The 17,094-nt window shown below is 37.6% G+C and overlaps 1 protein-coding gene across 1 annotated transcript; it reads left to right on the top strand.

Annotated features, from left to right (window-relative positions):
• The first annotated feature begins 15,060 nt into the window (after positions 1–15,060).
• Positions 15,061–15,921, top strand: LOC131429401 (craniofacial development protein 2-like). Its single transcript, XM_058593479.1, has one exon. It carries the CDS (start codon positions 15,061–15,063, stop codon positions 15,919–15,921), a length of 861 nt encoding a protein of 286 aa, XP_058449462.1.
• Positions 15,922–17,094: the final 1,173 nt, after the last annotated feature.

The raw sequence follows: 17,094 nt of genomic DNA, 5'->3' as shown, positions 1-17,094 counted from the left end.
TTTATACATTTCAAAAACCAATTACGGCTCGGCAAAGCAAAATTTCAAAATTCGAACGGATGATAATTTTTACGTCAAGCTTTTGACATTATCCGCGTGTATTAAGCAGATTTTGTTGTGGCTTCAATTATAAAGGGTTCAACCTTGTTTGGTTTTGCATAAGATCCCTCTGCTAAATACACTCCATACGTTAGAAATCATAATCACTTTCAAAGTTTCAAATACTAACTGTACCAAGTTTGATGGGCATCCGTTGGATTGTTCCGGAGTTATGCTTGATCAAATGAACGTTAATAATTTCAGACCAGGGAACCAGACTCTCTTAGGTCGGTTAGAAATTAATTTGTTTCATCAACCACAACTTTCGGGGAAATCAGTGTTACCTAACAGAGTTTGATTAGCATTCAAATTTCAAATCAGTAACTGATACCGGTTCTGTGTTTTGAGCCCCAAATACAGAGTAACCATCACGTATTGGCAAATGAGAATGTTTTTCCCAAAAAATTGTTATAACATCACATTTTCTCAATCATCGTTCGAATTGAACATTATCTTTAATATTCGTATGCACTGTTATTTCGGCAGAGTTTATAGATCTCTGGCGGAAAATGGTGTCACGTTCTCCAGCTGTTGGTCAGTAAGTGCAAAAATGGTAAAGGCATTGGTCGGGAGGGAAAATTTTGTTTGATGTTCCGTACAAGCAACAATGCTAGCACCAAAAACCATACTGCAAAAGTATTTTCATCACGGCATAAAATAAAAATAACCACCAACAGTCGTAAATGTAACAAGATTTTGTTTTACTCCTCCCTAGAGTATGCTTTTCCTATTTAGATGCCCTATACGTGCTATCCGAGCATTGACGCTATTTCTGGACTTCAGAATCGAGGATATGAACATGAATTTATTCTTTTCGAGGGTGTTTCTCACACCGCTCGAGTACGTTCGCTTTCGTAGATGAAATGTTGGAAATGGATGAAATTGAGATCACCTAAAAAAATGAGCAACTAACAATGAAGATAACCGTTTGAATACTAAGGCTTTAACCCTTCTCTTTTCGACATCCGTTATTACTATACGTAAATTGATTGCAAATATCCGAACAGATATTATGTCCCGTTGATTATAGGTTTCCACACTCGGTCTCATTTATCGTAGCAGCATAAATTTGCAACACAGTATAAAATATACTCCTCGAGGACAACCACTTATCCATTCAGTTTTATGATTCGGCCGAGATTGACCAATTGGGAAAAGTTGTGTTCGGCTGTCTCTTATTGCGAAGGGTAATGTTGAATTTGAATAAAAATTCTTTACTGAACCCTGTGCGGGATGCTGAAACGAATCCTAGTGGGCTAGAAACAATACCGCATTTTTCCAATTCTGCTCAGTCATCGTTTGGACTGACTTCTGCTGTTTATTTACAACTCGTTTGGAATGGATGTCCTTGCCCCTTTTCATAACAAATTTTTAATGATTATATTGTTTCAAAGGATTCCATCACAGCGCATGTTTCTCAATTCTACAGACAGTTATAAATCATATCCTGCGTTCTTCGGCCATTGATTGGTGCAAAACGCTTCACACAAAGGAGTGAAGGCTTTTATGATTTTTCTTTTCGTAGAAAGTCAATATTTCATTCCTTGTTCAGACCGTACCGCTTCTCGAGCTTGTGTTTTTTTTTTGCAAATCGGCATCAGCGAACGGGATACTCATAAGAAATCCCTTTTGCTTTTCCACTTTGCTTTTTGAAAGTAGCGGTAGAATTCTGTTACCTGTCACTCAAGGAACGATCTGCCGTCACCGTTGCTCCGGCTTCCTTTCTTTTTGCTCGTACAGCAACGAAGGTTAATGAGAAGGATGTGTAGAGCACTTTTGGGGTTAGGATAATTAGTTAATGTAGTATATAAATATTCCATTGTCAACTCGGCTGTACTCTTTGCCATGCTGTAGGTTTATCGCTGTATGAAGATAATTTTCCGTGAAACCAGTAGGAGTTAGATTTTACGAGCAGCCAACTGTGCGTAGAGAACAGTTTTCGGCAGTCAAGGTCATGTATGAGTTTTTACAGTTTGAAAATTTGCAATTTGCAAAAAGGGGACAACGATGTAAGAAAATATATAGGCAATGAGCAATAAACATTTGGAAGCCCGAAGCAATATGTTATCCGAGCTATTATTTCACAATTTGCACATGGCTCTGAAATCTAAATAAAAAAAAACGCCATTGGATTTAAGCTGATATTACCGTCTCATTCATTGAGCTATCACATTATGTGCTGATTGGTCGGTTTAAAATCAACCGAATGCGATGCTCGTACATCGTCAAAATCCGAAACACTCGCACGTGCGGTGAATGTTTCGAATGTGGCCAAGTCAACTGTCAACAACATAACAATAGTCTCTAGCCAAGTTTTACCTAAAATTTGTTTCCATGTAAAAAAAAGTTCGCTTGTCGTGAGCTTTTTCTAAGTATTATTTCTTATTATGTCAGCCTCCTTCCTCTTTCATAACTTCAATCAATAGCTAGCTGTCTTACTTTCAATAAAAGTGACGTACTGATACAATTAAATCTGAAAAAGATCATGAACAGTAATGTAATGTAACTCATAGTAATTAATATTTCAGGAAACTAGTTGTAATATGTTTCATGAAAATCAAATTGTTGTGACTGTCTTGAATTATAATAAGTTAAGAGTTCTATATAAAAGTGAAGAAAAATGAATGTGTATTAAATTTGATCCATATCTAACGAGTAAAACAGATTGGAAAAAGACAGGCGAATGCAATTATGTAATGAAAATCGCGAAAATGTTATTGCAGAGACTGGACACTCGAACATAACTAGCTCAAGGCGTCTTAGCAAAACCAAAACAAATCATTTCTAATGAATATTGCCTCAAGAAATAAACGAATTTATGAAAAGAAAAACAACGAGCTTAGTCTTAGCAGTGAGATGATACCTTTTATGTCAATCCGCATGTTCTTCGGTGGTTTTAGTTCACATGACATTATTTTAATGGCCGTCGTTTTAAGCGGCAGTTTGACATTTTAATCACAGGTTTCGGAACTGCAAATCGGATCGAATTTGAATCTAAACGTGTAACAATCGTTTGAACATTTCATAATATGTCGAAATAAGTTCTACCTTTGAATTTTTCGTCAATAATTACGGTACCTCCAGAGCCGGTATTCAGGAACCAGTATCACCCAAAACAATTCGTTTGGCCATAAAAAAATATGACGAATAAACTGCAATAGTTTTGACTCTTCAAAGTTGAGCTTTTGGTATTGTCATCTTCTTTACCGGATTCGAATTTTGAAAACTCATCACCCAGTAATTCTAAAATCGGAAATTTGAGAATCGGATAAAATTCATTATTTTAATTTGAATTTTTGTCAATTTGGCCTTTTTTGAGAAAACGATTGAAGTTTGAGAAAAGATTCGAGCTGTATAGCTTACATTTGACATTTTTATACTAATCACCCTGTATCTCATAAGTCGAAAGTCGGATCTGACATGAAATGTCATGAAAAAAGATGCTGTACATAGTGTTCTTGGTACTTCGAAACAATTGCATGTAACAGTATTAAAAAATATGTTCTGTTGGAAAGCTATTACCGTGTGAAATCTCAAATCAAAACATATTTTGTTTATAAGGGCAATTGTGACAGATATTGTCAAACAATTTAAAATTTTGACATAAATCTTCGTATAACTGAAAATGTAAACATCCGATCTCAAAAACATTCAATAGCGAAAATCTAAAGTTTGAACGAATTCTATACCTAACTTTTATATTTATAAAAAAAGCATTTCCCAATCTCAGCATAGTCAAATGCTGATATACATATCATCATCACAGAATTTTGCTGATTGTTCAGTTGTAAATTTACTGTTTTTCAAAAATCGTTTAGAGGATTTTCTGATTTTTGGGCAAAGTGCATCCTTTTGCCGAGATTCGGAATACTCTTTTACTGAGCTCATCAGTGAATAACGATTATGGCGGAATCAGCAAATGCGGTTGTCGAAATTTCGAAATATGTGTTAGTTTTACACAGATAAAATTGTTTTGTAAATTTTCATCTAATTTGAAGCACTTATTTGGAACAGTAAATCGAATATAAAGTTACATTACCGATTTTTATTTTTCAATATGCTTTGAAAGCAAGCGATATTTGAAGCCAAGAATCTTATTCATTGAAAAATTTATGTATTTCAATATAGTTTTACATCGATGATAGTTTTCAATCAATTTTTCGATTCAACTACTCTCTATTTAAAATGAGATTTATGTTGTATAAATTTCATTACTTTTTTCCATGTACGCTTTATACTTTCGTTTGACATTACGCAGTTATTTTCTGACGCAATATTCTGTATTGCAATTGTTTTCCAATAATCATTCAATGATGATGATGAATGATATTTTAAAGGTAGTGCTAAAGGAAGGTGTGAAAATCTAGATCGTCGATTCAGTACAATATGTAGCTACAAATTATATATTATCATATTCACAAATTGTGGTGGAAGAATTTATACTACTTATATTATCATGGCAATTTTCGACCGATTCAAATATGCCGAATTCAGAAACAACGCGACTGGCAGTGAGTTAAGCAGTTTCAATTTAAATCGCTAAGCAGGTTCAAATTGAATTGCTAGCCGGAGACGACAGTTAAATTTGAACTGATCTAAACACTGATAAGCCGAAAACGAAACATGAAGAAAATTTATTCAGGAAAGATTGTTTCGAACAGTCAGTAAACTTTTTACTGGCACTTTCGGTAATAACCAAGGATGACTTTTATCGTATCAGAAAACGCTCACCAGCAACTCTTCACACGATTGAATCAGTGCCATCGAAGAGAGACGGATATCATCGCAACAACGAAAACCCGGCATGGCTCATTCAACATAGAATAGACACCAGTGCGAGAGCGAATTTCTCTCGATGACATTTCTGAGAATCAAAGGTTAGCACGCTGCTGTGGGGATTAGTGATGTCTGATTTTCCGTATTAATCGATTATTAGGTATTCGATTAATAAAAGAGGAGTCGATTAGTGTAATCGATTACTAGATTTCATTAATCAATTAATGCATTTAATCGATCAAATTGTTCTAAACAGAATCAGAGCTGCCGAATGAAAATCTGTGTTGAATATCAAATCTTTACCACAGACTAACAGACAGGGCACTCAAATTTGATTTTTAATCATTTTAACGGTCATTTCGAATATTCCTTTAGTTGGAACAGTACTCGCATATGGCATGATGGCGCCACGTTACCCTATCAAAAACATCCTGTCTGACATCTAGACTGTGTTTATTTTTTTTCGTTTACCAACAGAGTTGCTATTAATACAGAATTACCTGTAATGTATTGATTTGTATACGTCCATGCGAATTTCATGCAGGATACAGATTCAATACATATTGCCAAAACTATATACAGAATTGTGCCTACTTCTCAACGCAATACAAAATCGAACCCGTTTTGTATAATACTTACTCAATTCTGGTCTGCCGCCACTTAATTTCGGGTGAAAATTACCAACAGAATCAAAAATAGTCTAGATGAACAACGTTGAGAAAAATAAATGGTTACCTTCAAACATCACTAAAAAAGTTAAATATATTATCAACGTAATCCAATAATTTATTATGAGGGAATATTCAGTAGTGTTCTGGTTCTAGATGCATAATTTATGTCAGTTACAAAATTTAAATCTGGATTTTATAACAAGAAAAACTGGCAGCCTCAGCAGTGTTTTACTCGTGTTTCAAATATAGAAAAAATAGAACGGCATCGTAGACCAGTTCTAAATTTGACAGAAGAACTGGTCGAATAAATAAAACTAGAACGGCTTGCTGGGGATACATTTGTTCCAGTTTCAGTTTCATTATAGATCTCCCATATAGAACTTCTAGCTGCTGAATTTGCTCTGACGATTCATTTTCAAATATTATGATGACATCAGGCATCCAAGCAAGCAGCTGATCGGTGTTGAAAAACGAGGGGGAACCAACTAGTAAAAAAAACTTTTACATAGCACAAGGAGTGTACCGATAGTAAATAGTTCGCGCAGTGCAATATAGGTGGAACTAGTGCATCACGAAAAATTTTTTTTATAAGATTTTACTCATACTGTCATGTCTGTTAGTCTGTGTCTTTACTATTAGTGTATCATAAAGTACAACAAATATGAGAAAATGTGGTTGAAATGTCTAGAAAATTCAATAATATCTATGATCAAACGGTTGGGAAAATGTATGAACATTGTAACCGTAGGCAGAATGGATCAAAAATCATTATTTAATTTGAAATTCGTACTTCCTTGAATTATGACAGATGAAACGGCAACTCTCACCATAGCAATGTTTAGACTTAGGCTGCAGACAGAGTGAGCGCTAGAAGCTGAGCCGAGCTTGGTGTTGATCATAGCAGGAAACGTACTTACAGCAAAACAGAGGGACCCATTCAGAGTGAAAGTTGAGCCGATTGCTCACTTGTACTCTAAAAGAGTCCTTTTGATTAACTAGTATCATTCTCGATTTTGATTTGACAATGTTAGTCACCAGCTCGGCTTCGCTTCTCGCGCCCACTATGCCTGCAGCCTAAGGCTAAACGTTATCTATTAAGGCTGTAAACCATTTCGGGGCTAGCTCGATTAATTGATTGCTATTAATCGATTAGCTCGATTAGTGGCACTGTCGTGAATCGATTACAAATACTCGATTATTTTAGCCTTTTAATCGATTATTTTGATTAATCGAGTAAAAAAATACATCACTAGTGGGGATCCTCTCTGAATCAACAAACGGTCGTTTATTCTCGTTTTTCGATCCGATTCTATACAGGCAGTTGATACTTGCGATAGAATCATTTTACTATTGCCGCTTATTCTAACTATGTGCATATAACCTTTGTATAAGTTGTTTTTATGAAAATGTATGTGAATGCTTCACACAAGGTTTTGAAATATTGCAACCTAGTATGAGAATCATCAAGTTGAATCATCGATTCGATTTTCTGCGATAATTGTCAACTTGCGATTCTCTCTTGGGAAATTCCACACAGCAACGATCATTAAATTTTTTTATGGGCCGTGAAATACTCAAAGCATGAAGTGGAGCGAAGAAATGTAGAAAAATTCTCTGCATTGAGAGACTCGAGTTCTTGTAGCATCTTCTACCGGATTGAAAATGTTGTATACAATATAGACAGCAATATAGCAGCTTCTATCAAATTTTCGGCAATCACCAACACTGGTAAAACCTGTCATTTGTATAGTACGAGCATACCAAGACTCCCAGCAATTTAACCTTTGCCGTGATGATTACCCAGTATTCGGCGGTGCAAATCTCGATAATTTTTTTCACCGAGATTCAGTGAAAAAGGTGAGTGGGCAATGTCAGAGACATAACACTAGAGGATGTGAATACGAATAAAGCTGGCATCCTTTTTTCACACCTACGAATTTCAATAATCGTTCGTATTAGTTGATTGAATGTGCACATTTTGCAACTTTTATTTTACAGAATTGTAACGTTGCATCTATACTAAAAATTATTCATACCCTATCATACAAATAACGCTAAACGAATGAGAGTAAAACAACATAACAAACAATGTTATAGATGTTTTTATTGAAGAACATACTCTGTGGAGGTAAACTAAGTAAATTTTTGTGGAAATATTTTAATGATTCTAAACAAAGCCGAGTAGTGAAATGTATGCTGTATTTACAACTGTTGAGTACTTTTTGAAAGAACCTAAGGTCCGAATCAGAATTCTGGAACTGAAACTGAATTGAAGAGCTAAATTTAGAATCTAGGACTGCCTCAGAATTCTGTTGAAAAATTCAGATTCGGGATCCAAACCGGGAATGCAGTTCATGAATCATTTTCTGTGTGTAGGTTCCTAATTCAATTTTGATCTGAACTTGAAGTCCAAACATAAATTAAAAAAACTGCATTCATTTCCAACATCTAGTTCCAGAACCCAAGTTCCGAATTCAATTTAAGCGTGCAGGTTTTGAGTTCTAGAAAATAATCCTGAAACTGAATTTTGGAATGAAATTTTGAAACTGAAATTAGAAAGTTAAAGACTGTCCCAGAAAGTATGGACGCACTTTGATTTCGATGTAATTATTTCACAAGTGTTAGATATTCAAAATTTATTCGATATACTGATAATATTAGACTACAATAACAGAATATTATTCTCAACATTTGCTACTTAGCCATTGTAGACTAGCTGACGCATCTTCTTGCAAACGTTCCTAATTAAATTCCTACAGACTTCTTGGCGACAAGTTTTGACACTTTTTTTCAATCTTTTTCGAACTGTTGAATGGTTTCGGCTGCCGAGACATGTTTCCTAAGATGTGCCTTCGTTAATGCCCAACATTCCTCAATTGGTCGAAGTTGTGGGCAATTTGGTGGATTCATGTCTTTTGTGATGAAAGTGACATTTTTGGTAGTATACCATTCTACCGTTGATATCAAGTAGTGGCAAGAAGCAAGATCTAGCTCGAAGACAACAGGATCCTTGTGGCTTCGAATCATGGGTTAAAGTCGTTTTTGTAAACAGTCCTTGATGTATATTTCGCTGTTCATTGAAGCAGTGGTAATGAAGGGCTTCGAAATCTTACCGCAGCTACAAATTGCTTGCCAGACCAAACATTCTTACCAAATTTTTCGACTTCAATCGATGTCTCGGACTGGTTTAACACTTGCCCTTCTCGCACCGTATAATATTGTGGTCCCGGCAAGGATTTGTAATCGAGTTTCACGTGGGTTTCGTCGTCCATGATTATGAAGTTCAAATTTCCAGCAAGAATCGTATTGTATAGTTTTCGAACCCTCGGCCTGATCGATGCTTCTTATTTCGGACTACGTTTTGGTTGTTTCTGCTTCCTATAGGTTCGAAGATTCAAACGTTCTTTAGCACGGAGAACATTTGACTTCGAAGTGCCCACTTTTTTGGCCACATCCCGAACTGAAACCTCCTTCTTTTGCTCCAACGCCTTCAGTAAACGTTTTTTCAACTGAGGGTTAGCAGGACCTTTTTTCGACCCGTTTTCGATTTATCCTTAAAGGTGTTATCCTCACCGAACTTCCTGATTGCATTTCGCACGGCTTTTTCACTTACTCTTTCCATTTCTGCTATCTTTCTCAGTGACAGTCCGCGTTCTGTGCACCATTTGTACACAATTTTTCGACGTTGTTCTGCTGAAAGTCCACGCAGTTCGAAACAAACTAATGAAAACGAATAAACAACTGCCCCAGTGGTGAAGTGTGTAGAAGAGTGTAAACAACAGGACGCAGCCATAAAAATTGACAGATTCTGAACCATTGCGAAATGGCAGCGGTTTTTGGTTGCGTCCATACTTACTGGGACATTCGTTAATTTGAAAACTCAAATTCGGAGCTCAGAACTTAAATTTTGTTCCAGAATCCAGATCTATAATTCTTATCTTGAGAATTGTTCCTGAATTCCTGAATCAGCAGAATTCAAACTCAACTTCAAACGCTAAATTCAGTTCCAAATTCTAGTCAAGAAATATGATCTAAATACCGAAAATAAATTTTAAACCCTAAATTTCAATTCAGAATTCAAGAAAACTTACATCCAGATCAATAATTCAGTTCCACGACTCAGTTTTAAAATTCAGTTTCAGAATTCATTCCACATCTTTCTACCATGCAGAAGATCTGTTTATGCTACTGTTGGTGGAAGGTATACCAACTTTAACGTCCAGTTCCGTGTAAAGTATTAGAAAAATGATCGATTATTGACCATAGTAAACATTTTATACTTGTCCAGTTGAACATCGGGACTGCCTGACTAAGCTCAAAATCGCGGGTTCGAGAAAGCCAAGCAAGCGTTATGGACGATTTATTAATTTTTAGTTTGACGTAAAGCCGCCATGACTAAGTTCAGTTTTTTGCAATGACTGAGCGGAAATATATATTGGAGAAGCCAAGTGAAAGAAAAACTAACAGAAAAGATGAATTTTTGGAAAAAGATATGCACGGAATGCATAAGAACGCAGGTTCGTGTCCTGTCTCTGAGCGTATCTTTTTCCAAAAATTCATCTTTTCTGTTAGTTTTTCTTTCACTTGGCTTCTCCAATATATATTTCCGCTCAGTCATTGCAAAAAACTGAAGCGTTATGGGTTTTCCTCATTGTTTACAAAAATTAAGAAAAAATAATTTTTAGTTACATACGGTTATCTCACACTGTTGAAAATATAATCATAAATTGCTGATCATTTTTCGAATGGCATAGACAAAGAGTGAGGTTGTTGTGTTTGGTACAGCTCAAGATATTAACGACTAAGTTCTACCTATTATTCTACAGGGCGAGCTGCTGTAGCTGCTAGCTGAGATGACTATGGTTGAAGCGATAAACCTTTTATCATTATCAATCGAGTTCATCTCATATTAATTAGAAATAATCTTAAGCACTTAAAATTTACCCTAGGGTAGTTGTCAATTTCTCAGGCGAAACGACATAAAATGAAATTTCATCCGAGCTTGCATGACACAAGATCAGAGCATACCAATTAAAGTTTCAAATCGTTTTATGGCACTTTTTGTCGTGCTGTCTAGTAACAACCTACCTCTAGCATGCTACGCGTAGGACTGAAACATTAGCTATAATTTCGCTTCACTTTTGCATCGATTGACCAATCAGAGCGATACTTTTCCTTTGATATGCGGCTTACTCCTTCAAAACCGTCGTCTTTGGAAGGGAAATCCGGTATGCCGGAGATTTTTAACAGACAAAAATCGGACATTGGCAGCTACTAATCAAAATTTCAATCATTTATAATTGAACATACGTGGCTTGATACATTCAAATCGAATCTTAGAAATATTTACAATCAATTAATGAAATAATATTAATAATTGATACCAAATATACTGAGCTGTAAGTGTTTAAAACCTGACCACATTTCTACGTGTATTTTTACTTGAGTTTCTGATTTGTACCCCTAAATAGAAAATAAATATGTGTTCCACATTAAAAACAGATAATAAGTTTATAAGATAAGCATTTCTTAGTACGAACATTGTATCATTCGTCATCACGGAACTACTCTGACAAATTTCTGCATTTTTAAACTTGGTGCTCAATATACCATCCCCTGTTTCTTTTTTGTGTCGATGTACATTACCTACTACAGGATCCTTCACCATCATCTCATACGCTCCCATCGAATTTCAACGACCGTGACTCGGTCATCTATAATATATAAAGTACAAATTGAAGACATTGTTTAATGAACACGAATCTATCGAACGTGTTCCGAAGGAGGTGGATAAGCGAGAAAACAAACTGAAATTAACTGAATCCGTCCAGTCAAGCTCTCCCCCTTTGATAAAAACTTCCCATCCGGAGTTTCTTTCACAAAAAAGGCCAAGCGAACGAGAGACCGTCTGGCTAATTCTGAAATTACAACAATTTTACTATCAATTCTCAACATCTTGATTTTCATATAAAAATAGAAATTTTCTTGTCAAGTCAAATCAAATTTGATTATGCTCTGCATCGCGTTGGGAAACAATGCTTCAAGCTTGAAAGAGTGCAGCCCGAGCAGATCAAAATGTCGGCAAACGAATGATGAATAATACACAAATTTAGCACGAACTGCTCAACTTTTACTCATGATTTCAACTGATTTTTGTGGGAAAAAATGAGGATAAATGTTCCGCTGCATTCCGGGGCATTTATGTTGAATTTTGCACTTGGAGAATCTGCACTCAATGGTCTCAATCTGCATCTGTGGCCATTGGTGGATGGATGTCTATCCACCCGTCCGTCCATCTGTCCGGTGAAGGTTCATTCATGGCATCACAAATTACTGGCGAACGGAGCGTCGTGGAAGGGTCGGTCGGTTGTTCAATGACTGAGATGGGTTTCGTTCGCTCCCTGACTGGCAAAGTAAGGAATTTCATTGGATCACCAATTGGTTTGTCGTTGATGGCGAGATAGACAGTTTCATGTAGTCGATGCAAGAAGTTCGTTCGCACGTATAGCAGCTATTCATAATAATTATGGGGGAATCTGGGTAACAGAAGGTTATTGGTTCGTTCGATCAAATAAACTGCTGTTAGTAATAGTAGATGTTTTAGTTGAGATGCTCAAAGGATGCGTGAAATCTTGCTAGTATAGTACATCGAATTCAGCAGAAATTGTAGAGATGTCTATTTTTTAAGATAAAGTTTAATACCCCTGTGCCTCCGAGATTGTGTTCAGCTATCTCGACATTCCCCATCCTTGATTCCACCAACACTGAAATAGAAAAAAAAGAATTGCATTTTCGGGTTGCAGTTTTTTTTTTGCTTCATCGGCGATTATTATTTGCTCACGTTCTGGCCAATGAATTGCCAACTCTTGATTGGCTAATGAACTTCGCTTTTGTGAGAAATACAAAAGCAATATACCCTCAGAGTGACTCGATTGCCGGTCTGTAGAACACAACGATACTGAACTGGCAAAGTCAAACGTAGGTAGTTATTTTTTATTTTTTTTCGTAGCATGCAACGATGGGAGGGGAATGCAGGCGAGTTACTTCAATCAATTATTTTGTCTGAATATGTGATATTTCGCCAAAGAGTATCTCACTCGCTCTTCTCTTACTCAATGCGATAATGATAGTTATTTTCATTTGTTCAATTGGTGTATTAAACGATTGTAAATAAATTTTCAATTGTGTAATTATTGTATTTAGAATATCATCCGATCGCGTAGCATAGCTACAGAGTGTGAAGAACAAAACGTAAGAGAAGAGGAAGTGAGGCTGACATCGCTGCAGCAGTCGGACATGGTGGATTGGTTAATTCGTAATCGGACCATCTGTGCAGCTTGGCTATCATTCGAGGCGAAGCTAACTGTGGCCACGTCGGATCTCGGCATCATTGCACTATACGTCATGCAACAGCGAAACGGAGGCCGGCAGTACGGACAACAGCTTTAATGGCTAGTCAATTGAGGCTCAGCAATGTTGAATACAAGTGGGGAGGTAATTTGATGGGCAGTTATGTATTATAAAACAAAGTTTTGGGATATGAGAAGGGAAAATTATCGGATACTGCTGTTTTTGGTTAATAGATTGCAATTTACTTCGAGAACACATTGAATGGAAACACTGATAGAAACTTTTGTAGGATTTAGCAGCTGTAGGAGTTCTAAACAATTATCAGTTTTGAACGGATGTAGATGATGCTTACGAAATCGTTGACAAAAAAAAATCAAAAACCTATAATTATAATTGGCTGATTGGGCAGATAAAAAATAGTGAAACAATTGGTCGGACAGCGAACTGGGTCACCATTGAATGCGAGCCGTCTATGAAAAAATATCAAAATGGCGGTCAAATTTAATATCTCCAGAGACTATTAGTAACAAATCCGTCTTCCCGATCAGATAATGTCATTATAAGATAAAGTCTTAAAGGTACAAATTATAGATCAAATTACTGAGGAGTCTCAAAAACTATATGAATTTTCAAAATGTAGCGACATAAAAACAAGAGATCACTGCAACCTAAAAACAACCGAAGAGAGAAGAATCTATCTACGAAGCTACTCTGATTTATATGGGAACACGTACCAGAAGATCACCTGATTACGTAACGCGAAACACGTGCATGATTTGTGTTTTAGTCTTTGGTAAGACGTGGAGCCGCTTTGAGCTAGTTTTAAAAATGATCAGTATTAAATGGGGAAAACAGATTGAAAAATTGATATGCGAATGCAATTATGTAATGAAAATCGCGAAAATGTTACCGCAGAGACGGGATTCGAACCCGTAGCTTCTAACCGGGGAAATTGTTTTACCAACTAAACTACCCTGCATATGATATTTTTTACGCGCCGGTTAAGGTCTCAATCCAATAAGGCCGGCAATCTAAAAGTGTCGTTTTGTTTGCAACAGTTGGAGATTAAAATCTATTTAGGTATATATCAGCGGTTCCCAAATTTATTTAGTCGAATACTAATTTCAAACATATTTTTTTCTACTACCTTAAATTTTTGGATCGATGCATTAACATTTGTTTTTTTTTGTGCAGTTAACTTGAGTTGTGAATGTGAAATGAAGAATGATAAAAAACTAGTTCTTTCCCCAATCCTGCAAGGTTAAAAAGAAATGTTACTTCTGGATCATATCGAGCAAACATTGGGTAAGAAAAATGGACGACAACAGAAACAGAACAAAATCTCACAGCCGGAGAATAAAAGATAGATTCGATTGGTATGAATGAAAAGTGAGACTTGAGACTAATGTTGGAACCACACCGGCCGTGCCCTGTTAAATCATATGGAAAGTTTTTTTTTATCGGGGAGTTTACTAAGTTGTATTTCATCAGAGTAGTTCAATGGGTAGAACGATTTCCCCCGATCGAAGAAGGCTGCGGATTAAGAACAGTCTTTAAACCCTTGGTCCTGGCCCTTAGTCAGTTGATGACAATTTGCAGGGGTGGCCAGGATGCTAAGCTGCAAGCAAACAAGCGGGTCCACAGGTTGCGGATAGTGGAACGGCTTCCAGATATGGAGGCTACCTGCTATCAGTCCCGGGCAAGCAGCGGGGAAGGGATAGGATGTGACGGTTTTATGCAGCTGGCAACTGTAGAAGCGTCCCGAAATGTCACAAGCATCCGTACACTTCCTTGACAAGGCGTGTAGACGCCGCCTTGAAAGCGTCAGCCAATCAAAACACCCTTGCAATGCGAGCGTCTGTTTTCCATGTTAGGGACGGCTCAAACAGCATCTTCCTGATATCCAGCGGCTGAATAAGAAATGATACTCCTCGGAAGCTATATCTAAGATGGCAGCCCCATCCCAAGGATAGGGGACCTTAGGCCAACCCCTTACTGTCTCCGAAAATCAAGAGCTGTTACAGAAACCAATAGAGAAAGATTACGAACTGATTCAACGGCAACGACTTTTAGCACAAAACAACGGACAAGAATTGGAACATGGAATGTACTAACGCTAGCCCAACAGGGTAAATTGGCACAACTTGCCAGTGAGGCTCGACGCATGAAGCTCGAAATCCTGGGACTAAGTGAAGTCCGTTGGCCAAACTTTGGAGAACACAAGCTACTGTCGGGACAGGCACTACTGTATTCTGGTATACGAGGTGAACATGCTCTCCGTCACCGTGGAGTTGGTTTCCTACTTAGCGCCCAAGCGAATGCGACGCTCTTCAAGTGGGAACCTGACAATGACAGAATAATCGATGCCAGATTTAGAACGTGGGTCCGCAACCTAATCATAATCCAATGTTATGCGCCAACCGATGCTGCCCAGCTACAAAATAAGGAGAATTTTTACAGTAAACTAGGTGCCGTCGTGAATAAAATTCCAAAGGGTGATTTCAAGATCTACACCGGCGACTTCAATGCGAAGATCGGCTCCGACAACGTAGACTATGAGCGTGTCATGGGGCGCCATGGTCTTGGAGATATGAGCGACAACGGTGAGCCGTTTGCAGAGTTTTGTGGCAATCACGACATGGTGATCGGGGGCTCGCTCTTCTCTCGTCGCCCAGCGCATAAAGTCACGTGGGTTTCCCGCGATGGACATACTAAAAATCAAATCGACCACATCTGCACCAGCCGGAAATGGAGACGGAGCCTTCTTGACGTCCGGAATGAACGCAGTGCCGACATCGCGTCTGACCACAACCTTCTCATCGGAGAGATTCGCCTACGTATTGCGCGGGTCATGCGACAGGAGGAGAGGCTCCTCTATGATATCTCACGGTGTCTTAGTGGAGCAAGGATTAATGCAAGGGTGCCAGTGAAGGACGCGGCTGGTCAGCTGCTAACCGACCCCACTGACCAGTTAAAACGTTGGTTTGAACACTTCGAACAACTTCTTCAAGAAGCCTTAGTATAACTTTCAAAATTCTCAGCAGATTCATAGAGCAGGGCAAATCAAATAATATAGTCAACTTCCGTCAACAAATTATCAATTTGAACATCGAATTTATCGAAAAACAGCTAGAATGGACTCATATAAACGACACAGACATTCTGCAGCATGACAACGCTCCTCCGCATTCAGTCGAAGTAGTCTAAAACACAACTTCTACCGTCCCGCTATATTCACCCGATCTGGTACCTTCTAATTATCATCTTCTTGCGCCGATGCGAAATGCACTAACTGAATAACAATTCCAAGCTTTCGAAGATGTTCCCCGTTAAACCACCAGAGAGGTTTAAGAATATTCAATTTAGTCTATGCTGCGGTTGCACTACTGTTTTGCCCATCTACATAATAGAACGCTTTCGATTAGTTTTTGATACAGATGAGGTTACTCTTTTTTAGAACGTTTACTACTACAGAGCAAGACGTATCTTTGTAGTAGCACGCATTGCATCAGTATGAAACAAAGCATCATGCACGCATTTCGCGCTAATTAACATAGGTTGCCTTTTAGAACGTGTTTCTACTTGTATCAGGAGGACGTACTTCCCCAAAAAGTATTGAATTCGTTTGTGACTGATTAAACCTTCGGTTTCTTAAATATCCTAAGGTATTTGAGAACAAATTGAGAGAGAGCAAAGAAATTTACTTATACACAGTATAAACTACGTTTGACATATTGCTTAAAGAAGTGGGAAACAAAATGGAAACACTTGAAGTTGTTCAGCATTGTACAATTTCCAGCTACGGGTTATCACTGTTCAAAAGAAGCCGTTCCAGATTCTTAGCAGTGTCAAGCATGTCAGTGGAATGATTTTTTCTCGGCATAATTTTACCTGAAACGAATGAATAATTCGCGCTCGATGCAGCAGTTGCTTTTAATAACTGGCGAATTTATTGCAACTTCATACATATATCAAAACAGGACAAACGGCGGCAAGAGCAACGGCAGGCAATACCGAAGTCGTTCTGTTGAAAGACCACACGAATGCCGACCACGACGCAACGACGTGTTCATGGTTTTTGAAGAGCAGAGAGAAAAAAAAATACCTACCAGTGCCAATAAATAACAGCTCTATGATATAACTCACCAGTATGCAAAGTTGATTTCGATGAAAAGTAAAAAAGAACCGGGACAGGGTC

This window comes from Malaya genurostris, chromosome 2 (assembly GCF_030247185.1).
Source record: "Malaya genurostris strain Urasoe2022 chromosome 2, Malgen_1.1, whole genome shotgun sequence".
NCBI classification, from domain to species: Eukaryota; Metazoa; Arthropoda; class Insecta; order Diptera; family Culicidae; genus Malaya; species Malaya genurostris.
Note: the sequence above shows the minus strand (reverse complement) of the source record. Positions and strands in the feature narration are given on the sequence as shown.

Bases quoted from the DNA above. Each gene is read 5' to 3' on its own strand.
- LOC131429401 (XM_058593479.1), top strand. From the start codon at position 15,061: ATGAAGCTCGAAATCCTGGGACTAAGTGAAGTCCGTTGGCCAAACTTT.